The following is a 26,137-nucleotide window of genomic DNA, read 5'->3' as shown; positions in this document are numbered from 1 at the left end:
CTCCCCTGATAGCACGCACCCATGAGTGCACCCGCGTTCTGGAAGCGGGGGTCGCGCCCCTCGGGCCATCCTGCACACACGCCGACCACTTCACATCTGCCCTGGGGTCAGCCCGAGCGGAGCATGGACAACAGGCGCGCCGCATCCTCCTCCCAGCTGGTCCCGGTTCTGACTGCGCTCGGCCCCACTCCAGCCTCCCTCCTGCGCTGGACGTTCCAGCCAGAGCCCCTCGTTCCCCCGTCGGTCTGCCGCATGCAAGCCCGATGGCGCGTGCACAGCACGTCTGCGGAAAGAGCGCCACCCAGCCGTGACCCCCAGCCCGCGGGTGGGCACGCTCCAGGCACGCGGCACCGACAGCTCGGAGCGGCTCCCGGGACAAGGACGGTGGGGCAGGGAGGGACAGCGGGCCACCGGGCCATTCCGCCTCTCACGTTTCTTGGGCCAGAAAGCCAAGGCACGAGATGCGAGGGTCCCAGTGAGTCCATGCAGCTGCCCTGTAGGTCCCGGCCTCTGGCTCAAGCCCAAGGGAAGCCCGAGGAGGAGAAAGGACGGGGCACAGGAGGGACGGATGTGAACACACTCCCCGGCGAGCTCTGCCCTCGGACTGGTTTGCACGGGAACACTCGGAGGAACGGAGATAACTAACGCCGGCACGGATGCGGGTCACAACAGTCAAGGGCAAGGCGCATCAGGAAAACCCGAGAGCTTCCTCCCAAGATGACGGAACCCGTACACCGATCGAGGTGGGACCCCAAACACCAGGAAGGAAACCACGCAGAGGCACATCCAAATCAAATCGCTTAAAGCCACCGGTGAAGGGAAAATCTTGCAAATGGTCAGAGAAAAAAGACATCCTCCGCGTGTTTCGTCCGGAGGACCAGAGTGCCGTCCTTGGCGAGAACGCAGGAAACGCCTGTCAGCCACGTTCTGCACCAGTGACAAGAAATTCCACACATGAGGACAAAAACGAAGAGTTTTCTCAGAAACACGGACACTGACAGGACTCGTGGCCAGCCCACATGCCCTGTTTCCAGCAGCAGAACCGCGTGGAGACGTGCCCACCAATCCCACGTGGCCGAGAGTGGCTGAATGAACCTCCACGACCTTGCCCTTGTGCCTCCTCACGTCAACGGGGAATAAGCAAAAACGGTAACAATGCAGAACGGGGTTTATGACAAAATGTACAACATGCACAACGTCACAAGGGCCAAGCAGGCAGACGTGTCCCGTGAGCCTCGCAGACGGAGTCGAGGGCTCTGCCGCAGACCCCCGGGCAGTCCCCGTGGTTATGGCGCCAACGCGTCAGCCACCATGGGCACAAGGGCTGCATCACAGAACACAAAGACCAGCAGGAAAAGTAAAACAACGACAAGGAACAGAGGAGATGAACCACGGTGGGCTGCACAGCCCGGCAAATGCGGACTGTCGGATTCCGGGTAGAAAAGGCAAACCCAGCCCTTTAAAAGGACACAAACCAGTGGGCGGGGGTTGGGGGGACGGTGGAAAAAGATGAAAAAGACGCTTTCTGACAATAATCAAAGGGAAGCTAGACCGGACATACTAACACAGGACAAAATTAGGTTCCAGGTAAAGAGGAACATTTCTTTTCAAGATCTCATTTATGTGAGAGTGAGTGTGAGTGTTAGTGCACAAGCGGGGGGCACCAGGAAGAACAGACTCCTCTGAGCCCAGAGCCTGATGCGGGGCTCGATCCCAGGGTCCTGAGACCATGACCTGAGCCAAAGGCAGACGCTTCACCAACTGAGCTCCCGAAGGGTCCCAAGAGGGTCATTTCTTTAAAAAGAACTAATTAGGGGCGCCTGGGTGACACAGTCGGTTGAGTGCCCGACGTTAGATTTGGCTCAGGCCGTGGTCTCAGGGTCCTGGGATCCAGCCCCTCATCCAGCTCAAGGCACAGCGGGGGTCTGTCATGATTCTGTCTCTCCCTCTGCCCCCCGCCAAAAAAGAGTTAGTCCATCAAGAGGACCTCAGAACCCTAAATGTTTAGGAATCGAACAGCAGAGCTTGAGAACACAGGCAGCAAAGGGGGCAGGATGGAAGAGGACGCAGACAGAGCAGAGCCCTCGCTCGGTACCTGAGAAAATGAGCAGCCGGGACGTGAGTAGAGACGCAGAGTGAGAACACCAGCCGAAGGACACGAGGAGAGTCTACAGACCCCACTGTCCTGGGGGCAGGGGCCGTGCTCTTGTGAAGACCAGAGTGGGGGGTGGTGACAGTCCCCTGGGGGCAGCGGGGGGTGAGAGGGGCAGCCGGGCGGGTGGCACTGCTCATCACCGAGTCACCAAGCAAACACGTCCCCACTGCGGCCAGGATGCGGACCTCTGGTCGCTGGGAAGACGGATGGGGACAGTGGGGGTAGGGCACAGCCTTCCACCAGCGGCAGGTGCTCCAACAGCCCGGTGGCCACAGAAGCCTCATCCGGAAGCTTCCTTGGGAGGGCAGGAGGCTGGTGCAGCCCAGGAAAGCTCAGAGCAGCAGCAAGAGAGCCCCGGGCCACCAGGCACCCAGTCACTGGACGAAACACACATTCAGTCCCGCACACAGGAGGTGCTGAGCTCCCGCGTGCCAGCGAGCCACACAGGCCACACGGGACATGCTCACACTCCCCACGCCACATGGGACACGCTCACACTCCTCACTCCTCCATGTACTTCCCCCAAACTGCAGGTGTCAGGTAGGGAGAGGCGCTGGTGACCTTTCATGTGGGCAGAGCCCCAGCAGCTCCCAGGGCACGAGCCCAGTGTCCCGACCCCTGAGCACAGGCCGCTGGGACTCCGGGGACAGGCAGCTCCACACCCCATGGAACGACCTCATGGCCAGAAGCAGCGCCCGCCTGCGGTGCCGAGCTGCCTCCTACCTTCATCCTCGGGAAAGAGGAAGGAGCCTCCCACCAACCGGGTCCCATGGGGCACGGGCCCAGGACCTCGCCGGTGTGCCCCAGGAGGAAGGGTTCTAGCGCGACCCATCTGGACATCACAGCTGGACGTCTCTGATTCCTGCCACCCCTCAAGGAAACGGCAGGGAGGAGTCAGGGCCAGCGTCCAGGTCCGTCTGGCCTGCCATTCGCCCCCTACACCGAGTGTTCTCCCGCCCGTGCTCAGTGCCGAGACTGCAGCCAGTGTGATGACGTCGTCCACTCTTTCTAGCAAGCCCTTTAACAGTGATCTTTCCTGAGAAGAGTCCTGACTCTGAGCAGAGCTTCCCTCCCCTACAACCACCTGCTCAGGGAGGTGCATCCACCTCCAGGGAGGCTGGCCGGGCCGGTGGGCGTGGCTCTATGTCCCTGGGTCCCCCCAAGTCCTTACAGGACAGGGAAGGGGTCAAGGTCCAAGGAACACAGGCAGGCAGCTGCCTCCATACCAAAGCCCAGGCCGGGCTGGTTAGCGAGGCCCGGGCTTGACCTCTGCGAGGCTGAACGTGACCAGTCCCAGAAAGGTCTCAGCACGCCAGCACTCTCCTGCCACATGCAGGGGGTTCTGTCATCGTCACACGTCACCAGCTGACCCCAGACATGACCTTCAAGGCAGGGCAGCCTGCACAGGGCCTCATGACCAGCCAGCATCTTCCAGCTCGGACCCACCTAGAGGTACTTTGGGTACGTGAGGGCGAGCACTTTCTTTTGTGCAAAGGAATTTCAGGTGGCCGGGTGGGAGCTGTGGTACCCTGGAGCCCACCAGGCACAGCCAGCTGGGCTCCCCACCGCACCCCCCCACAGCTCCAGCCCCCCCTACAGCTCCAGGGACCCGCACTTACGGGGGTGGTGCGTACGGGAGCGGTGCTTATGGGGGCTGCGCTTATGGGGGCTGAGCTTACCGTAGCCAGTTCGTCAAACTTGCCGAAGAGCTCGTTCAGGAGTTTCACCAGCTCCTGGGCCGTGCACTGCGACGCCAGGCCCGTGAAGCCCACGATGTCCGCGAAGAGGATGCTGCAAGGAAAAGGCGCCAGGCTGCCTCCCCGACAGGCATGCGGGGGCCCAGAGCCGCGCAGAGGGCTGCCCTCACCAGCCCCCAACATGAACCTGCTTACTCCTCAGGGCGGGCTGGAAGGAAAGTGTCCGTGTTCCCGTTATAGACATGGCTGGGGGAAGCGGGAATGCCCATGCGGCCACAGGGCTCTTGCTGACCCCCCCAGGATACGGGCGGGGCACACTCCATGGCCACCAGACCTGCCCCCAGCCCAAGAAGGCCAGTGGCCAGGAGCCAGTGAGCACGAGGCACGTGCCTGTAGGATGCGAGTGGGCCTTCTCGCCCTTTTCCCTCCTGCCGGCTGACAGGCGACAGAGCCCCGGTATTGTCGCAGCCCCGCTGTGGAGCCCCAGCTGGGGTGTGCGTCGGGACAGGGCCTTACCTTGCGGGATGGAAGCCTGGTGTGTGGGCGTCCTATTCCTACAGAGTGGGGTGGTCTAAACAACAGGGCCCACCCCCTACCCCCCACCACACAGGCTCCCTCCGCCTCACGCAGCACAGCGATGCCCTCACTGTGATTCTGCCCGGTACAGAATTCTGCCCTTGAACGTGCCACCCCAGCCCCTGCTTCCAGCCCTCCCTGTGAAAAATCACACATTGGTCTTGTGGGCGGTCACCTGCCTGTGACATGCCTTCTCTCCAGCTTTGCCTCTAGTATCTGGCCCTTAGGGCTCGATTACAACATGTCTAATGGTGTCCTTGTTGTGTGTGCCCTAACTGAGCTTCTCCAATGTGTAGGTGAGAGCCTTACATCAAATCTGAGATATTCTGAGCCATATACTTTTTCAAATATTCTTTCTGCCCCCTTCCGCTCCCCTGGGACTCATCGTGGGTGTGCTGTTGGACTGGCCAATGTCCCTGGAGTCTCTGAGCCTCTGTTCTCGCTCCATCACCCTTTGTTCATTCTGTTCATCAGGTTCCACGATCGCAACTGTATGTCTTCAAGTTCACCAATTCTTTCTTCAACCTGCTCACATCTGTTCAATGTTGAGCCCCTCCCTGACCCCGCAGTGACCTTCTCATTTTAAGTATTATATTTTTCAAAGTCAGAATTTCTGGAAGTCTTTCTCATGTTCTCCTTTATTTGGACACAGTTTGTTCTTTGAATGTATGTAAAACAGGTGATTTAGGGGCCCCTGGGTGGTTCAGTCAATTAAACATCTGCCTTCAGCTCTGGTCATGATCTCAGGGTCCTGGGATGGAGCCCCATGTCTGGCTGTCTGCTCAGCGGGGAGTCAGCTTCTCCCTCTCCTTCTACACCTCCCCCACTCGTACTCTCTCTCTCTCTCTCTTTCAAATAAAAACTTTTTTAAAAATGGGGAATTAATTCTATCTAGAAGTCCAATGTGTGGGCTTGCTCTAGGACAGCTTCTATGGACTGCTTTTTTCATTCCTGCATGAGCCATACATTTGTGTTTTTTGCATATTGCACACGTTCTTATGGAAAACTGAATAGTATAATGTGGCAAGTCTGAAATTGAGAACATCCCCCACCCTCAGGATTGGGGTTGTTCTTGTTGCTATTTATGTTGTTATCTGTTCAGTGAATTTTTGTTGCTGTTGTTCAGTGACTTTTCTAACAAATCCTCATGTGAGACCATTAAAATCTCTGGTTGGTTAGCCTAATGGTCCGTTAATGGCTAGACAGAAATTTCCTCACATGCCTACAGCCAGTAAGTCTCTCAGTCCTTGATGATGGGCACGTAGCCAAGCAGATTCCAGCTCTGCCTGACTCTACTCTTCCTGGTTGCACATAGCCTCAAGGTCAGCCTCAAGACCTCAAGGACAGCCCAGAGTCCTCGTGGTCCTTCCTGAGCAGGCACACAGCCCTACCGTTTGGCATGATCTTCTGATTCCCAGAAACATTCACAGAGCCCTGACAGACATCTCATTCCCCAGTTTTAAGATTTTAGTGCCCTGCTGCTGGCCTCAGCTGCTATCACTGCCTGTGACAGCTATGATGTTAAAACAATTGTCACTGATTGTTTTTAACAAATGTCCCAGGGCAAAAGCTGTTCACACTGAGTGTTGAGTCAGGTCAAATAAAGACAAGCCTTGAGCAAGGTTTTCCAGGGAATTCCCAGACAGTCAAATAAGGACAGTTCTCTGAGAATTTGTCAAAGCCCTAACCCCATTCTGTCCCCTCAGGTGGCTGTCAGTGGGCAGGTTTTCACTGAGATTGCAGCCAGTGGTTTTCAAAGCCATCGCAGAGCTAAAAAGAGTGAACAGGGTAAGTGAGAACTCTACAAAGCTCACTGTTTTTGCCAAGATTTAGCTGTTTCTCTTAAATACCATTCCTGGATTCCTCAGGCTTTGGCTCATGTCCGGTGCTCTGACAACACGGACTCTGACAGTCTTTGTCAGTACTGTCAAGGCTTCTCCAGAGGAGAGGATTTACAGATGTCCTTACACCACTGTTCCTGAAGGCATCAGCCTTATTACTTGTGAGTGGAGTACTGACTTGGGTCTTTAATCCTGATGGGGTGGGAAACCAGTGAGGGACTCTAACAAGGATGGTGAGGAGGAGAGTGAGATGTTCACATCTGGGCTGGAGGAAGGCACCTCTCACCCTGTGCGAGCGTGGCCAGGGAAGCTAGGCTGGGGCTCGTGCCATCAAGGGCAGGGACCCAGTCTCGGCCTCCTCTCTTATCTCAGAGCTGTCACACGTGCACCTGCTGGGAAACGTGGCCCGCCCCCTCCCAGGGCATGTGGGTGGAGGGAAATGGTGACTTTGCACAAGGGGGTTTGTTGTTGTAGGCCAGAAAAAGGGGAGAGAAAGGCACATGGGCACTGAGCACCAGACTCACCCCCCCACCTGCCGCCCCAGGAGGCCCTTTATGTCTTATGCCTTCCCTGCTGTGTGCAGATGCTCTATGCCCCTCCCTCAGACCCTCCCTGGATTGTTCTGGTGGTCTTGTCTCAGCAGGGGGCTGGGTCACTGTGGCCTGTCCTTACCCACCATGGAGAGAAAGGGAATGAAGGGGAAGTCTAGGTGAATGTCAGCGCCTTTGGAGACTCAGTCCACAGCACTCAACACAACCAGGAGGGTTTTACTCTGTGGTGTCTGCAGGGCCGCGTGGCAGCCACCAGCGCCTGCCTGAGTGACACCTAAGTAAGGTGCCACACTTAGCTAGTGTAAGTGCTCTCCCGGGGAAGGCACGATGGAATGGAGCACAGTTATTTTTAGTTGGGTCTCTAAAGACAAGCACACAAACATCAGAGTGTGTCTGGGGCAAGGCCGTTTCCTCACCTGTAAAATGGGAACAATCCCTACCTCCCAGGGCTGCCGGGAGAGACAGAGCGTGGGCAAGAGGAGGTCTACCCCAGGCCCTGGCGCAGAGCAGAACGCTCAGCTGTCACTCCGATGTGGGCCAAGTCCGCTCAACTTCCACCACCCAAACCAGCTCAGGGCCACAGTGCCAACCCTCTCCACTCTCGAGCCCACGCAGGAGACAGGAAGTGAGGAGTAGGGGGACAGAGCGGCTGTGACACTGTCAGCCAAGTGTTCTCCTGGCCCGCCCTCCGTGGGACCTGCTTCCCGGCCAGCAGGTGCTCACCTGGGCCTCCTGACCCACACCCAGCCCCTCTTCCCCTCAAACGGGGGACCCTCCACCCCTATCGGCCCACGGCTCCCACCTCTGCCATCACCCGCACCCCCACGCTTACCCCTCACCTCCTTCCCCCACCCCCCCACCATCGCCTCCTGTCTCTGTCACCTTCTCTACCTCCCTCAGCAGCCCGTATCCATCACCTCTGCTTCCCTCACTTCCCACCATCCCCTCGCCCTCACCCTCTCCATCAACGCCCGTCCCTGCAATCGCCTCCTCCTCCTCCTCCCCCCACACCGCCTTCAGTGGAGCTGCCCAAGGCCCACCACCGCCAGCCGGCGTCAGCCCTACCTCACATTGTCGTGCCGCTGGATGTAGATCTTGTGGAAAATCCTCTCGGGGGGCTTCAGGAAGTCCTCCTTCATCTCCATGGCAACATTCCGGGGCAGAAGACTCATAAGCAGCCGCTCCTGGACAGGAGAGACAGGCCCGTGTGACACAGCGGAGGCCTCCCAACCCGTCCTCAATCACCCCAAGGTCGGCACCGGGATGCTGCCTGCATGAGGGCCCAGACACCTCCCACCATGCACCAGTGCGCGGTCTGGTCTTGCAGATCCCTGCCTGGCCCCCGAGCCCTGGCGGGTTGTGCCCAGGCCTGGCCTCTCATTCCCCGGGTGACTCGCTCCCAGAGAACTGGGAAGGGGCCCGCGTCTCCACCAGAGCGCCCAGGCCACCGTGGCAACCCTCCTCCATTGCCCCCCCGACCCGTGTGCCCCAGCTGCCCCGTACAGGGCTGACAGGCAGGAAACACAGGATGGCCCGGCCTCACTCGCCACCCCACTGCCCAACACGGCGCTGAGATGGACCTCAAGATGGGCTGCAAAAACCCATTCCCCAGGACCGACAGGCTCCCATGATCTCACAGAGACAGACAGACAACACTGCGTTTCCCCCTGGTCTTCTCGTTTCTTCGTTCTCTATGGGGGTCAGATTTTCTTCCCCTGCAGAGAGTGGAATAAACATCTAGGCTTTTCCAGAGGAGCATGGCTGCCCCGGAGACTCCATCATTCTTCTGAGGACCCGGTTTCCTCATGCAGACTCTGCCTCTCTTCTTCCCAGGGATCCTTGCCTGACCTCAACCCCACCGGCCCTTGACCAGCCGGCCGCACCTGCATCAGAGGCCCCTCCCTCGGTCCCTCTCACGCCCCTTCCCACCCTGCTTCAGAAAGCAAAGGGAGAAAAACCGGCATGGCGATCCCCCGTAGAATTAGGGAGGACAGCCAGCTTAGAACAGCAAACACAGGCAGAGACAGGGCAAGAGGAGCCCCTCCCTCCCTCCCTCCGTCACTTCATCCCTCCAGCCCAGCTCTGCTCTGGCCCCAGGCCCTCATCGGCAGCCGGTTCCGTTCCCAGAGGAACTCCAGCAGAGCCCTCAGGCACCTGGCATCCGCCAGCCCAGAGCACGCAGCCAATGACCCTGCAGGACCACAGATCCATTCCGTGAGGCCACATCTCTGCCCGGAACAGCCACAATCCCCTGCGACAACCTCAGGAGGACAGTGGGAGCGGCGGCAGCGACAACAGTCACCCAGAGCCCAGCAGTCCTCTGGGAAATGGCCACGGAGGCCTGGGGCGGGGTGTGCGGGCTCCGGATTCCACAGAGCCCTTGATGGGCCTGCGACAACATACCCCACACACTTGAGAAGTTTCCGCAGGGACCGTGTTTCCACATAAGTTGCCAAGGGGGAAAGCCGGGCCCAGCCTCGCGAGATGTGGCTGGAGCCAAGCGTGGGTCGGGGAGGCCGGCCCTGGTCTCGGGCCCAGAGCCTGTGCCCGGAGTGAGGCCTGGCTGTACCCCGAGGTCCACCCACATGGCTGCCAAAGGGACAGACTCCGATGCAGAGGGACCTCACAATGGTGCAATGGCCTATGGCCACTCTGGACATCAGGTCAGCTGTGGGGAGAGGCCTCAGGTCCTGGCCGAGCACATGGAGTCCAGACGTGGACATGTCCAGGCTGAGTGTGTGAGGACAGCCCTGGGGGTTAAAAAGCCTCTACAGAGTTTATGGGAGCTGGTGGGTGACTGGGGTCTGGCAGGTGGCGCCAAGCCCCCCTTAGCCGGGAGGCCTGGGGGTGAAGACTGAGACAGTTTGCGGGTGGCTGGCCGTGCCCAGAGGTGCGGCAGGACTCACACGCGCAACCACGAGAGGCCCAGAGCAGCATTAGCAACGCGCACATACTTGGAAGCTTCTGGAAATGCTGTGAGGCACAAGGCGGGGACACAGGTAGAGCTGGACCTTACAGAAGGTTGGCCACGAAGGGCCCAAAGAACACACAGCTTCACGCTCTTTCCTGGGAAGGACCCTGTGTCACGGGGCCCCACACCCCGGGTAGCCTACGCCACTGAGCCATGTTTAGGGGCTTGGGGGGTGGCACCCACCCCCTGAGGGAGTGCCCTGCGTGGAGGGTCCCTGGGGAAAAGGACGGCAGCCTGGCCTCGCATCCCAGCTCTGCCTTTTTGGGTCAGTCCTGCGCTATCTGAATTCCATCCCATGAGACGAGGAGACAGGCAGGTGTTGTCTGAGAAGGGGTCACGGTACCGCGGGGCCCCACGCCCCATCATGCCTGCCAAACCTCCGAGTACCACTGTCCTGGGTTTGGCACTGAAATCCCTCATCAGCTCCTATAAAAATGGTGTATCAGATCTAACAAGGGAGGCCACTTCCCCCGCATCTACCACACACACACCCCATTCTCCTAACGCTCTGGAACCGCTCTCTCTCTCCGGGGATCCGGCTGAGGACACAGCTCTGGGACTTGGTCTGTGCACCACCCCAGCTGTCCTCACTCTACGATCTGGAGCTAGGACAGGGAAACAGAGACAGCTACAGACCAAGGGCTGCACCAGGAGGGAAGGAGGGCCTGAAAAGGCAGACTGGGCCAAACGGAGGGCAACATGCTGGGCAGTGGCGTCAGGAGCTAGGAGAGAGGCGAAGGCAGAGCTGCCGCTGTCCTCAGATCCCTTCTCCACCTCTAGCACAACCGTCTATCCCCTTCCTCTCATCTGGGGCTTGGTGACCTAAAATAAACACTTCATGGTCCAGGCTCCACACATAGCTAAAGGTGGCCCATGAGATGGAGTCTGAAAGGTCATGTGAGAGCTACTGGAATGTTCCTTAAAGAGAGCCTGTTCTTCCTTTTCTCCCTCTGTTGCTGGGAATACTGTCACGATGTTGGCTCTCTACCCACCATCTTGATTCACGAGGATGAGGGGACACACACTGACAATGGCAGACCAGTTAACAGATGGAGACTGGGTTGTCAGGGTCACACGGATCAGCTCTGCCACATCAACCATAAAGGGACTCCCGGGAACCTGTATATGAGGGGCAAAGAGCACGCTTGCCTGCATAAGCCTTTGTCATATGAAATTCCTAAGGGCAGGCTGTCCTTCTGGCCAGAGGCTCAGCATCAGCTCCGTGCACAAGATTAGGGACGGTACCTAAACCCGGCACACACAACCGGAAGTAAAGGCACGCCACGTTCCCATAGGGAGCAAAGCGCCATCTGGCAAGATCAAGTGCCCATCCCCGATTAAAAACAGCAAAACCTGGGACAGAGTCATTCTCTGACATCATAAAGACATTACCTGCAATCCACACCCAATCTCGAACTAGCCCTAAACCCCAGGCAGCAGTGAGCACTGCGAACACGGCATCAGGGGGCACAACATGGATGCCTTCTAATCGGCACAATAAAATACAAAGCCAGATATCCAAAGGGCAGTTTTATGAAGATGGACCTACAAAGTATCTGTTGATCATACAAAGCACCCCAGCATCCTGTGAACCTGACGACACTGACCCTGACTATCAAAATGGAGCTTAAAATAAATGTACGGTTCCTTAAAAAAATTCAATATTTGAGTCACAGCTTGGAGGACTCTGCTTCTGGGAGACGTTGTCTTCCTCCTCCCGCTACGTGTACTCAAGTCCAAGGTGTTACATGTGAAAGTCACAAGAAGACTCTGGAAGGCAGAGGGAAGGAGGCACAGACGTGGGGACAGAGGAGCAGCCCAGAGGTGAGACCATAGGCAATCTGTTCACCTTGTCTCCCAGATTGGGAGCTGGAGACAGGGCAGCCCAGAAATACCCAGAAACACCAGCAGGCACCAAGCTGGCGCCTCCCCTTAAACCCAGCTCTCTCTGGCCGAAAGGCCAGGAGAGGGGCAGCCTCCTGAGAGGAAAACTCTAGATAACTGTCCCACTCCAGACAAACCACTGAAACTCCTGCACATCACCACACTCCTCCACTGGGAGGAGGCAGCACGCACACCACGGCACCAGCAGCCCGGCCTTTCTGGATAGTAGCACACACAGCCTGCTGTTCAAGTCAGGGGAGAACAAGGGCTCTTCTGCTCTTCCCTCCCAGGCAGGAGCCAGACCCCCCTCCAGCGTGGCAGTAAGGAGGAACCACCACGAGCCCCAGCAGAGGCCCGGTGTGGAGCACAGACTCTCCACCGCACCTGCAAGTGGTGTCCCCTTCCCCTGCCAAATGAAGGAGTCACAGAAAACCAGCCCAAAACAGAAGGTCCAGACAGGACCCAGAGTCTCACTCCTTATACCCCAAAAGTCCTGGTTCCTATTGAAAATCCCTCAGCATCTCAGAACCAGAATGGTCTCAGCAAATGAATAAAGATAATCAACAGGCAGCGACACCCGGACAAACACAATAATCAGAGTAATTAACAAGACTTTAAAGCGACTATTCCAAGAGTAACTCGATGAGCAGCCACAAACACATTTGAAAAAGGGGGGGGGGGACCTCCAGCAAAGAGATAGAAGATACAAAAGAGGATCAAATGGAAATTTTAGAACCCAAAAAAATAATGAAATAAAAAGCTCGACAGGTGGCAGAAAAGAGAGGAAAGCCTAGGAGAAAGCCTGGGAGAAAAAATCCCAAAAACACAGTGACCCATGGGACTGTAATAGAAGATCCAACATTCATGTCAATGAAATCACCAAAGATAAGAAAGAAAATGGCTGTAAAAATATTCAGAGAAATAATGGATGAAAAGTCCACAAAGTTGACCAAAGACATAAACGTCCACACTTGGGAAACTGGGAAAACCCCAATAGAGACAAACCAAAGAAGTCCATACCAGGACAGAACATAACCAAACATCAGAAAAATAAGACACCAGGGGCACCTGGGTAGCTCAGTGGGTTAAAGCCTCTGCCTTCGGCTCAGGTCATCATCTCAGGATCCTGGGATCGAGCCCTGCATCGCATCAGGCTCTCTGCTCAGCAGGGAGCCTACCTCCTCCTCTCTCTCTCTCTCTCTCTCTGCCTGCCTCTCTGCCTACTTGTGATCTCTGTCTGTCAAATAAATAAATCTTAAAAAAAAAAAGAAAGAAAGAAAAAGAAAAAGAAGACAACAGAGTAGCCTTCATAGCAACGAGAGAGTAACAATGCCTCTCCCTCAGAGGAAAGGTAGTTTGAATTAAAGCAGATTTCTCATCAGAAATCATAGAGGCCATGAGAAAGTAGCATGTTTTTCCAGTACTGAGAGAAAAGAGCATGTTTCTCCAGTGCTGAGAGAAAAGAACAGTCCACCCAGAGCCCTTCAGGAATGAAAGAAATCAAGACGAGCTCAGACAAGGGAAGCTATGAGGATTTGTCACCAGCAGACCTGCCCCAAAAGAAGGGCTGAAGGAAGTCCTTCAAACAGAAAGAAAAGAAGAACAGGAAGCATCTCTGGGAATCAGGGAGGAAGAAATAACACGGTACGAGCAAAAATATGCATGATTACAATATATTTCTGTTCTCCTTTATGTGCTGGTTGAAGGAAGAATTATACCACCGCCTGATGTGGCTCTAAATGTATGCAGAAGAAAGACTTAAGATGGTTTCTCACAGATGAGGTTGAAGGACAGGAAGGTGGAGTTTCTGCACTTTACTGTAACTGGTAAGATGGCAACAACAGTAAAATGTGATGTTATGCACATAGTGTAAAACCTCAAGCCGCACTGAGGAAGACACACACTCAAGGACACGACGATAAATCAAAACTGAATTCTAAAAAAAATATTCAAGTAACTCACAGGAAAACAGGGAAAAGAAACAGAGAAGAAAACAGAAAACAAAACATAAAATGGAACACTTCTGCTCTAACATAATAATCTCGTGAAAAATAAATGTTCTAAACACACAGAAGACAGACACTGGCAGACCAGATTAAGAAAGCATGACCCAATTCTATAGGGTTGCCAGGAAACTCACACATAAAATAGTCGGGCTCAACGGAAAAGGATGGGAAAAAAATATCACACGAACATTAATCAGAAGATAAAAGAAGAGTCTGTATTATTATCAGATAAACTAGACTTCAAGGGAAAATCCTGTAAGTCAGATAGGGACATTACACATGATAAAATACAGTCTACCCAAACACAGCAATCCTAAATATGCATGCACCAAACAGCATAGCTGTGAAATACGTGAACCAAAACCTGATAGGACCAAAAGAAGAAAGAGACAAATCTGCAATGTTAGCTGAGGGCTTCTGAGAGAAATAAAGCGATATAAAAGCGGGACAGAGACCACCAATAATACAAAAGCACTCAGGAGGACCACCATACAACAGTATATAATCAACAGTTATAAAACACCTCACCCAAGAAGTGCAGAATACACATCCTTTTCAAGCACCCCATAACACACACCAGAACAAGCCATTTCCTGCCTGGATCACGACAAAAACTTTAGCCTATTTAGAAGAAATCAAATAATAGAGTATGGCCTTGGAAACTCATGGACTCCAACTAGAAACCAATAGCAGAAAACAAAAGAAAAAAACCCAAATATTGAGAAATTAAACAAAATAATTCTAAGCAATCCAGGAGCCGAAAGGATATCCCAAAAGAAACTTTTAAAAATACACAGAACTGAATGAAAGTGAAAATACAACACACTAGTATCTGTAGCATGCAGCTCTGAATGGGAAATTTAGGAGACTATAGGCTTGCATTAAAAAAGAGAAAATTATCAAATAAATAATCTAAGTTTCCATCTAAAGAAAACAGGAATAGTAAACAAAAGAAGAAATCAGTGAAACTGAAAAGAGGGAAAAAAAACAAAATCAATGAAACAAAAATGTGATATTTTAAATATATCAATAAAATATAAAAACCTCTAAAAATAATAAAAAAATAAAAATAAAAAATATATATACAAACCTCTAACAAAACCAGTGAGAGAGAAAGAGAGACAGATGCGACACAAATACACAAAATCAGGAAAAAATTCTATCACTACAGACCCTACAGACAGCAAAAGGTTAAAGGGAATAGTAGCAACTCTTCACACAAATCTGACAATTTCAAAGAAATGGACAAACTTCTCAAAAAGCATAACCCACTAAAACTCATCCAATAAGAAGTAAATACTATAGGAGTGGGACAAGATGGCGGGGAAGTAGGAGGAGGCGCCTTTCCAACCTGTACCCTAAAGTGAGCTGATTACCTACCAAAGAACTCCGATCACCCATGAAATCAGCCTGAGATCAGAATTATACACATCTGGATCTCTACAGGGGCAGAAGACGCCAGTGGGCAGGTAAAGCAGAGTGGGAACGTCGGACTGATACTGGAAGATAAACTAAAGGGAGGGAGCCACCAGAGGCGACTGGTTGGAAAAGTCGCCGAGAGCGAGAGTGCCCTGCATCTGGGGACCAGCATTAACTTGGAGACTGGTTGAAAGCACTCCAAAAGAGCAAAGGATCGTGGGGGGGGTGGGGGGACTGTGGGAATCAGGGCGGCTAGGGACAGGGGCATAAGTCCCTGGTCCCAGGACAGCCTCCCCTGGCGCTGAGCCAGAGAGAGTGCAGCAGAGAAACCAGGTCTTGGTCCCTAAGCTACCAGCGGGCCCAAGAACGCGTGGGGTCCGGCTCCTGTGAGGGGATGGGAGCCATGCCAGATGGCAGAACACGCGAGCCCTGCTATAGAGCCTGAGATGCATGCATCCCTCATCCTCCCCTGAGAGAGGTACAAAGGCCCAGCTGGCGCCCTTTGATACACGCCATTGTTTCAGAGCCTAAGACACGTGCACCAAACTCTCCCCCAAGAGAGGTTCGCGAAGGCCCAGCCTGGTGCTTTTGGACCTGCGCCCCGTTCTCAGAGCCTGAGACCCGTGCACGACCCACAGCCTCCCCTGAAAGAGGTGCGCACAAGCAGGGCGCTCTTAGACCCAGAAAGACCAGGCACTCACAGCCCAGGCCGGTGGAAAAATCTCAGTGTGCGATTGCTGCTTGGAACCTCTCTGGTGGTCTGGAGCTGCCCAGACAGCCGCCACTGCCATGGCTTTGGGTACAAGCAAAAGATCCTGCATCCCCAGGGACTGTGACTCGGAACCTGCTCTGCCAGCGGCCAAGGGGGATCTTATTTGGGCTCTGCAGCCAGACTGAGGCTTCTCTCTGAGAGGGAGGTCAGGGTGCACTTTGTTTTCCTCTAAAACTACAAAAAACATCAAAAGCGGTCAAGGTGAGAGAGAAAAAAAAAAGAAGAAGAAAGAAATACTATAAACAAAATATTTGAATAGCTCTGTAATCTATTAAGTAAACTGAATTCTTAATTTAAAAAATCTGTAGATCCAGATGGTTTTACTGAATATGATACCACATTACTCCAAGAGAACACAACCCAATTCATTATATAAAGTTAATATTATCTAAATTGGATCAAAATAAAAAGAAAACTACAGACCAATATCCCTGAAGAATACGGATGAAAACACCCTTAACACAATATTAGTGTATCAGCAATACATAATAACACCTGGCCCAGGTTTAATCAGGGGATACAATGCGAGTTCAATATGGAAATATCAATCAATGTTACACCATATCAAGAGGATAGAGAATAAAAAACACATATCTACACTTGTGAGCATAGCTAGCATAACTAGAAACTTGTCAAGTCACTATGTTCTACACCTGAAACTAATGTAACATTGTTGCACATTGTAATTACACTGCAAGTATAACATATATTTAAATAAAAAGGTTTTTTTAATCACACAACAATTGATTCAGAAAAAGAACTTGACAAAATTTAACATCAATTCCTAATGAAATCCTCAGAAAAATAGAAAGAGGGGGTAACTTCCTCATCTTAATAAAGAGCATCCAGAAAAAGCTTACAAATTATATCACACTTAATGTTGAAATACTAAACTTTCTTTTTTTGAAACCAGGAGTAAGCCAAGGATGTCTGCTTTTCCCACCTTTATTCAACATATAGCATTGGAAAGTACAGCCAGTGAAATAAGGTAAAAAAAGGAAATGAAAGGCATACATACTGGAAAGAAAGAAATAATACTCTAAATATTTGCTGATAATATGATGATCCATGTAAGAAATATGAAGGACTCTGCACAACCATGCCAAAACAAAACAATATCGAAAAACAAAAACAGAAACAAAAGCTCAGAAGGTTGCAGGATACAAGATCAACATACAAAAATCAGCTGTATTTCTATACACTAAGAATGACCACATGGACACTGATACCAAAAATACAACTTATCATTGGCAATTACTCAAAAAATGGAATTGATAGGGGTAAATATATCAAAACACGTATAGAACTTGCATGCTGAGAACTACAAAACAATGGTTAAAGAACCTGAAGAAGATCCAAATAAATGGGGAGACATACTATGTCCATGGACTGGGAGACTCAACATGGTAAAGATGTCAATATTCCCCAAATTGATAGACAGGCTTATCACAAGTCCTATCAAAATCCCTGCAAAGATTTTAGTAGACAAAAGCCAGATTTATTCTAAAACTTATACAGAAAAGCAAAGAAACAATAATAACTAAAATCATTTGAAACAGAACAACAAAGTGGGAGGAATCACTCTACTTGATTTTGAAATTATATTGCCAAAATCACCAAGACTGTGTGGAAGGAGAAACACACAGGGCAATGGGACAGAGCACAGGTCTTGGAAAGACTCACACAAAGGCACCTGATGGATTTTTGACAAAGGTACAAAAGCAATTCAGTGGAGGCAGACAGAACTATGATACAACCCAGCATTACCTGCAACAGCGCAGACGTGGAAACAACCTAAGTGTCCCTGGATGGATGAAAACAAGTACGGGACATACCTACAATGGACTAGTATTCAGTTGTAAAAAAGAAGGCAATTCTGTCATTTGTGACAACACGGATGGACCTACGGGGTATTACACAAAGCGGAGTAAGACAGAGAAAGACAAATACAGTAGAGTCTCCCTTATATGCAGAATCTTTAAAAACTGAACTCACAGATATAAAGAAGAGATTGGTGGTTCCCAGAGGTTCAGGGGGTGGGAGGGAAAATGGATGTGTTGGGGATCAAAAGGTCTGAACTTCCAAGTATAAAATAAGTCAGTTATGGAGATGTGATGTACAGCATGTGATTGTAGCTAACCATACTGAAAACCTGGAAGAGTAGATCTTAAGTGGTCCCATCAGGGGGGCGGGGTATAACTATGTGAGCTGAAGGAGGCTAGCTAAGTTTATTGTGGTGATCACCTCCCAACACATCATGCAGCATGCTTTAAACCTCGATGATGTTTTATGTCCATTATATCTCAATAAAACTGGCAATGGAGGACATACAGCGTTTTCAACAGATGGCATTAGAGCACCTGGACACCCACAGACAAAAAAAGAAAAAAAAAAAAAAGAGCCTGGATGTAAACTTCACACATGATGCAAACATTAACTCAGAGTATATATTTCAACATAAACTATAAAACTTTTAGAAAACTCGTAAGAGAAATCTTTGGGATCTAGAGCCACAGAGTTTTAGACTTGACACCAAAAGCAGGATTCATAAGAGGGCAAACTGACAATTCCAACTTCATCAAAATCAAAACCATTTGCTCTGCAAAAGACCTCATTAAGAGGATGAAACCACAAGCTACTGACCGGGAGGAAACGTTTGCAAACCACATACAGGCCAAAGAACTAGTATCTATAATACATAAAGAACCCTCTCCGCTCCATAATGAGTGCTACATGATGATGATTGTAGAAAGACAGATGATACATATGATAAACAGACAGACATATAGATAATAGGTAGACAAATAGGTAGATCGTAGACAGACAGACAGATGATACATCGATTGATCCAGTTAGAAAATGGGCAAAGGACATCAAAAGACATTTCTCCAAAGAAGACACAGAGACAGTAAATAACCCCATGAAAAGATGTTCAGTGTCACGGCCACCAGGGAAATGCAAATTCAAGTCGCTCTGATGCTTCGGTGCACACCTATCAGAGGTGTTACAACAGCCACTGGTGACACCAGCCTCCACTGGCAGGGGTGCAGAGAAACGGGATCCCTCGTGCTTTGGTGTTGGGAGTGAAGCCTTATCCAAACGTTTTGGAAAGCAGCTTCACAATTTCTCAGTGAACTGAACACGCGACCACCACACGGCCCAGCAACTGTACTCCCAGACGTTCACACCGGAGCACTGAAGACTTGAATTCACACAAAAAAACTGTGGGAAGGTTCACAGCAACTTTGCTCACGATCGCCGCAAACTGGAAACCTCCAAGATGTCCTCCAGCAGGTGAGCAGTCAGGCCAACGGAGGGCCATCCACGCCACGGAACATGGCTGGCAAGCAAAGGGGGTGAGCCGCGGACAGCAAGAACCTGACCGACCCTCGGCAGACTGTGGAAGACGCTAACCCTGAGAGTCTGCATGCAGCAGGACTCCACGCGGGTCCACTTCTGAGATGACACGTTTACAGACACGGACAACAGCTCCAAGCTGGCAGTGGGGAGGAGGCATGGGGGTCCACACGGCGCGGGCATGCTCTGTGTCTTGGCCGCCCCTGCTCCGTCCCCTGCTGCTGGGGAAGCGAGATGGAGGGGACAAGGGATGCCTCTGTGTTGAGGCTCACAGCCCCACATGCACCTGTAATGAGTGCCAACTAGAAGGCTCCATCGAGGGAAAATGACGAATCCGAGTGTGGAGAAAACCCTCACACCTTGCTGGTGGGAATGGAAACGGTAAAGCCACGTGCGAAACGCTCGCCAGTCCCCAGATGGCCCGCGACTCCACTCTGGGCCATCCACCGGAGGGAAACGAAAACTGCTGTCACCCGACACTCACACGGGCGTGTTCTCGGGAGCCCTGCCAGGGACAGGCACCGAGTGGGGACGACCGGACGTCCACGCAGCTCTGGCTCACAGGCTGCAATGTGGACACGTCCCCAGACCCCGTGCTCAGGGAGGGAAGCCACAGGCCAGAGGCCACACATGCACCACATGACCCTGTTCCTACAGAGAGCCTAGAACGAGAAAGTCCACGGAGACACAGCACGACCAGGGTGTGGCCCAGTCTGGGAGGGCAGGGGGAGTCACTGCCACATGGCACGAGTCTCTTCCCAGACGACGAAAACATTCCACAGTTAGATCATTGTGAGGATGACCATAAATATGAGAAACTCAGGCAGTAGTTTTGGCCTTTAAACTGAATTTGACAGTGTGTAAACTATAGATCAATAAGGCTTATTTCTTCTTAATTTAAAAAATAAGTAGCAACTGCAGTTCTTGAGGGCTCCAGGAATTGACAGGCCCCCTGGAAAACCCATCCCAGATCCCCGACACGGGTCCTCACACAGGGGGCGATCAAACACGCCCATTTTCTTTGTTACAATGACAAACCGGGAATGGGCTTTGTAAACAGCCAGACCGTGTTCTGGAATCACGACTGGTCAGTGTCTGAAGAACAGGAGGGCCCAGGGAGGGGAAGCCCCTGTGCCCGGGACGTGAGGCTGAGCTCGTGTCGGGGTCTTGTCAGACAGGCGTCCTGGCTGGGGGCGGGGGGGGGGAGTGTCAGGGGAGGTCTGGGGTGACCTTAAGAGGCCTCTCACCCCATCCCCATGCTCTCCAGCTGTGACAGCCTCGGAGCTCAAGATTAGACCCCAGTGCGGGGCCAGGAACATGCTGAGACCCCCAAGCGGTCTCAACAGGGCAGCCATTCTAGCCCCATCATGACCCCCTCCAAGCCAAAGGAACACAGAGCTGCAGCCACCACCTGCTGCCCTGTCATATACAACACTGGTGACCCCCCCCCAATCTGGCTGCCTGAACACCCATTTCCCAGCCTCTACCTGGAAAACTCCTACACATCCTTCAGTGCCCCAGCCAAATGATGCCCTGCTCCTTCTCCACACTATACATCCCATGGATGCCCCCACATCCTCCCCATGGCTCACCCTGTGGAGACTGGCAGGACCTGTGTCCCACGCACAGCTACATCAAATCTTGCCAAGTGAAGGCTGGCACCAGCCTCCCAGCAGCCCAGTGTCTCCAGAGCCTGCCATGGGCCATGCATTCAGATGTGTGGAGCTGTGGATGACAGCCCACAGGGGAATCCCGTAACTGCTTCAGCTCTTGAACTTATGACCCCACAAGCCCAGATGTGGAGGCCTCCTCCATCGGCCCAGGCCTGCTTCTCCACCTCCAACTGCTCAGTTCTATTTCCCGTGGCACCCAGGAAAGAGGCCACGTAGGGAACCCCGAGGCTGGGGGCCCACTCAGCCCCAGGCACCAGGGGGCCTCTTGACCATGACCCAGCCAGGACGTAAGGCCAGCCTCTCCTCACCTTCCCACCACGCACGTGTCTTCTGCATGAACTTGGCAGGTGCCATGGACTGAAGGGTGTCCCTTCAGCAGTCCTGGGTTGAAGTCCTAATCCCCAACGTGATTTGCAGAAGGGGCTTTCAGGAGGCAACTAAGGTTTAAAGAGGCCAAAGGGTGGGATCCTAGTCTGACAAGACTAGCGTCCTGAGAGGAAGAGAAAGCAACATGGGTCTCTGTGCCGGAGCCCTGAGAAAAGACCACGTGAGGGGCTTTAAGAACCCAGCGGGAGGCACCTGCCTCATGTGCAGGCAGAAATGAAGTGTCCCAGGGGAAGGTGGGAGGACCCCCTGTTCCCAAGGGACCACCCACTGCAAGCACCCCGCATGCATGGTTGAAGGGACGCTGGGCAGGCCCTGCTCTCCAGAGCTGGCTCCGTGCGGGAAGAGGGATGGAGGGCATCCCGTGCTGGCCGCGCCCCATGGCACAAGTCAGAAGGGCCGGTGCCGGCCAGAGCCCAGGGTGCTGCGGGGGCGTAGGGCTGGGCGCTGTGGCCTCAGCTCTGCTTCCGTGGAGTCCGGGCAACTGTGGGGACAACAACCTGGTCATTGCAGCCCCCACAGAGCTCCATACACGGCATCTCAGTGTGCCAAGAAGTCCAGACAAAACCCGCTCTCCGCTCAGCACCAGGAGGCAGGGCCCTGGGAGCAGGGGCCACTGCCCGTGTGTGCTTGTTGGCGACTCTGGAGGATTACCCTGCGCACACGTCCCCAGGACAATGGGGGCGGGGAGGGCGTCCTCCCTGGATGCCCACGTGGCTCGTGGGGGAACCCCCGACCCAGAGGTGACCGTGAGCACCAAGTCGGCGGTCGTGGGCTTTCCAAACCCTTCGTCTGCTCCTCGGATCAGTTTCAGGAGTGGACGCCTTGTGGGAATTGGCGCCTCTTGTCTAAGTTCTCAAATATTCTGGTGCCGACGCCTCCTGAGTGTTTCCCTCGTATCTGTTTTTAGCCCGGCTCTGTCTGCAGCCACGTTGCCCATCCCCGAGACCTCTGGGTACCTGTTCTTTCTGCCCAATTGGTTGCTCTAAGGCTTTTCTGTTTCAAAGATGCAATGTGGACATTTTTGTTCTGAAAGTGAAAGACCCCTGTGAAAAGACCCTGCAGGTCCTCTGGGAGGGTGTGACCTTGGGCATCCATAAGCCGAGCCTAGCGTGGTTCAGGACATCGGGGCTGGGAACGGGGGACGTGGCTTGTCTGGGGACACTGGGCCTCTGCTGTGCCCGCGCTGCCACGGCTACTCTGTCACTCCAGAGTCAGAAACTCTGAGCCAGCCTCAGGTTGGCAAATGGAAGAAACTCCTTACAGACCAGACCACAGCACAGAAGCATCGGGGTGTGAACTCGGGCGGCAAGAACATTCTGGATCACACCCCCCCCACCCCCATGCTCGGCCACAACCCCATGCAGGGGCCATAGCGGTCCGTGTCCACACTGATTTGTGGGAGGGGTGGTCTCCACACGCCAAGTCCCTCCCAGAGAAGTCAGCCTTGGGGACACTGGCAACTCAGGGAGCTTCTCAACGTACGGCAGAGACACTTCTAGAAGTAGAGTAGGCGTCCGGTGCAGCAGACAACCCTCGCCCAGACCCCGCGGCTCTGCCGGCAAGGCAGGAACACTCACTCAAGTCCTGCAAGCAAACCAGCTGTACCGTCCTCAAGATCTGTCTCCCAGACACAAGGCTGTTAGTTCTAAATGACAATGTGGGGGAAGGGGAGCGACTAGCAGCTCCTCCCAGGGAGCACCAAACCCCCTACCTGCCCCAAAGCAGAACAGACTGACGTGGAGAACGTGTTGGCATCAGATCTGCAAATCATAGACGAGAGCCGTCCAGCCCGATTCGGGAGCAGAGCCGTGCGTCCCACGGTGTCCAGACCCGCCGCTGGGACAGACGGGTTCTAACGCCCGGGGTTTGCACCTCAGCACAGGCCCTGCTCTCCCCTTCCTCCCCTCCTGCAAGCCCGCGGTCACCCAAGCCAGGTCAGTCCTGCAGACACAGCCCTGGGGAGGAGGGAGCACCTGGTCGCACTCTGACGCGCTGCGTGTCCTGCTCCGGGAAGCCGCCCCGGCCTTGCTCAGTGCACACTCATAGCGCCCGCCCCTGCTCCATGTCCTCACCTCAGCCTGAACCCTCTTCCTTCCTGCGAGGACCCATCGGAGATCCCACACGCGGCCATGTGCACACACCTCCCTGCCCCTTCCCTTGTCTCCCGGGTCCTCACAGCTGAGGCCACACGTGAAGGCCCCCCGTGACCACCATGCACCATGCACACTCCCGGCTCATGTCACCCAAGACCCCGTTCCTAGACGCCCCCCGCCCCAGCATCTGCTGCCGCCTGCAGAAGCCAGTGGGCTCAACTGCCCCCACACAGTGGTCATTCCAGAGCAGAACATCCCAGCCGGCACCCCCTCCCAGAACCAAAGCCTGCCCCCAGGACCCTGTCCCAGAATCAGGTGCGTCCCCCCAGGACTCCCCCCCCCAGAACTGGGGCATATCCTCTGAACCCTTCCTCAGAATTGGGGTATAGCCCCAGCAACCCCTCCTGGAATCGGGGTGCATCAGCTAATATCCCCTCACACATCACCAGTGTGCCGCTTTCCCGCCCAGGGTCTAAAAAAGGCCCTAAAAGTGGCTATGAAATTGGGTTCTTTGCTAATTGAGTCACAATGTGAAAACACGCACTGACTCTGAGCAGGCTGTATGGTTGCATGTCCCTCACCTGTAGCCCACAGCCGCCGCAGCCACCTCCTGCTGCCCTGGCCTGCTTGCTGGGCCGTCCCCAGGCGGAGTGAGGCACCAGGTGCCTGCAGGTACCTGAAGCCCCCAAGAGGGGCCAAGCCTGTCTGAGCCATCCCAGAGACTGGGCTTTGGGAGCTGAAATCAGCCAAGCCAGCCAGGGGCAGGGAGCGACCCTGAGGAGAGGGGACGGAGCTACCCAGGGAGCCGCCACCGTGTGACAGACCCAAGCCCCAGGCTCCAACAGTTAAGGCATGCAGGTCACGGTCCTGACTCACCCAGTCTTGAGACGGCCAGGGACACACGGAAGGGACCCGTCAGCACTCACCCTCCTGTTCCCGAAGCACCCGATGAAATCACCAAGAGAAATAACAGATAGGTCTGGAACTAGGAACAAGTGCATTCTTACACACAGCAAAGCAAGGCCACAGAAACAGAGCTGGGGACACGGGGCTCCCTCCTGAAGAAGCCCAGCCTCTCCACAGTGAGCAGCTCATTCGCAGCCATGGGGACAGCGAGAGCACGGACGGGGAGGGATGCCAACGCACTCACCACGGAGAAGCACAAAAGCACGTGGACAAGCGGCCGTCCGCGTGACCCAGGGGCCGGGAGGCACGGTCCTAGCAGTGTGGGGCGGGCATCGCCAGTCCACACCCCAGAACCCGACCATGGGGCCCGCGTCCGCTCCCCACCCCCGGACTGGCAGGAGCCATCGGGGGTAACGCAGAGATAAAACAGAGCAGGCGTGATTTGGAAAATACCCCCCAGACCCAGGGGAAGAAGTGACATCCTATTTGCTCCCTCAGCAACATAACCGAGGGTACGCCCAGCCTCCATGAGCCACGATGCTCGTGAGGATAACGTTTCTAACACGTGGGGCTAAATGTCGCTGCCGAGAGCACAGTCACACGCACACACACGCGGAAGACGGAGCAGCCGCCTCGAGCTATAGCTGAAGCACCGGTGGGTCCGTCGGTGGAAAAGGCCGAAAATATCATTATCCGGATGCCAGCGTGACGACGACGTGGGAAAAGATGCTCAAAGACCAAACCTGGAGGACACGGAGCACTGCCCGGGCTGGCGGGACTAGTGGACACTCACCGTGGAGCAGACTTCCTGCGTAAGAACCACAGCCCAGAGCCCCCGCACGACCGGGGGCTCTGCTGGGCGGACCTGCTCAGAGCCCATGTGCAACAGCATGGGCCCACACTGCCATCCCATGACGGCAGGAGCACATGTGACCACTGACTCCCGGGGCTGGGGCGTGTGCTGGGCAGAGGCTGGGAGTCCGTGCACGCAGGTATGGTCCACACTGCAGCCATCGCCGGGGCATCAGACACGGCCAAGCCCAAGTTCAGAGGCGCATGCAGCACCAGGAGATGCCTTAGGGCCAGAACCTTACGCAGTCAGGGGGACAGGCAGCCCACGTAAGAGAAGAGTTGAAAACAGACACACACCCAGCAAGGAAAGACACTGGAAAGGAAGCGCATAGGAGACAGAAGCCAGGAGGGATAGCAAAGGGAGATTCAGATACACACGGGGGTGGCCCCAAATGGGGCTTCTTCCAGGACGTCGGGGAGGCGCTGAAGGGGGGATGACACCACCACAGTCGAGCGTCTCAGAACTGGTAAAGAGCCTCTCCGTCGGTGGGAGTAACGCCGGCAGCAGAAATGCTCAGGGCACAGCCCCCGAGGACTCACAACCACACACATGTGTGTGCGTGCATTCACACGCACATGCTTAGACACACACTTAGACACACAGCCACACACGTGCGTGCAAACTTCCACACACTTATGCACAGTTATGTGCACACACCCACACACGCACATGTCCACGTGTCCACATGTCCACGTTTATACGCACACACGTCCACACACACCTGCACATGTGCATGTACACACGTGCACACTTATATCAATGTCACATAATACACATGTGTATATGCCTTGCACATGTTTGCACACATGTGCACACACATGCACACCCACACGTGCACACACAGAGATCCCATGTCCGCACGCGTGCACACACACACATGTACAGACACCTTGGCAACCAGAGTCTATACGAATGCAAACCCACACGTGTGGATGCGAACACAGACACGTATATCTGCACCCATGCCACACACACACACGTACAGGCACATGCAAA

The 26,137-nt window shown here is 53.9% G+C and overlaps 1 protein-coding gene across 1 annotated transcript in view; it reads right to left on the bottom strand.

Annotated features, from left to right (window-relative positions):
- The window catches only part of ADCY1 (adenylate cyclase 1), a 94,084-nt gene that overhangs the window by 49,981 nt on the left and 17,966 nt on the right, over positions 1–26,137 (bottom strand). Inside the window, exons 3-4 of the mRNA XM_032304450.1 lie at positions 7,886–8,004; positions 3,835–3,946 (exon numbers count right to left, since the gene is read on the bottom strand). Of these exons, the coding sequence (XP_032160341.1) occupies positions 3,835–3,946; positions 7,886–8,004 (231 nt within the window). The remainder of the gene's footprint in view (positions 1–3,834; positions 3,947–7,885; positions 8,005–26,137) is intronic.

The sequence above is a fragment of the Mustela erminea genome, chromosome 11, assembly GCF_009829155.1.
Source record: "Mustela erminea isolate mMusErm1 chromosome 11, mMusErm1.Pri, whole genome shotgun sequence".
NCBI lineage: Eukaryota > Metazoa > Chordata > Mammalia > Carnivora > Mustelidae > Mustela > Mustela erminea.
This window is presented reverse-complemented; position numbering and strand designations above follow the sequence as displayed.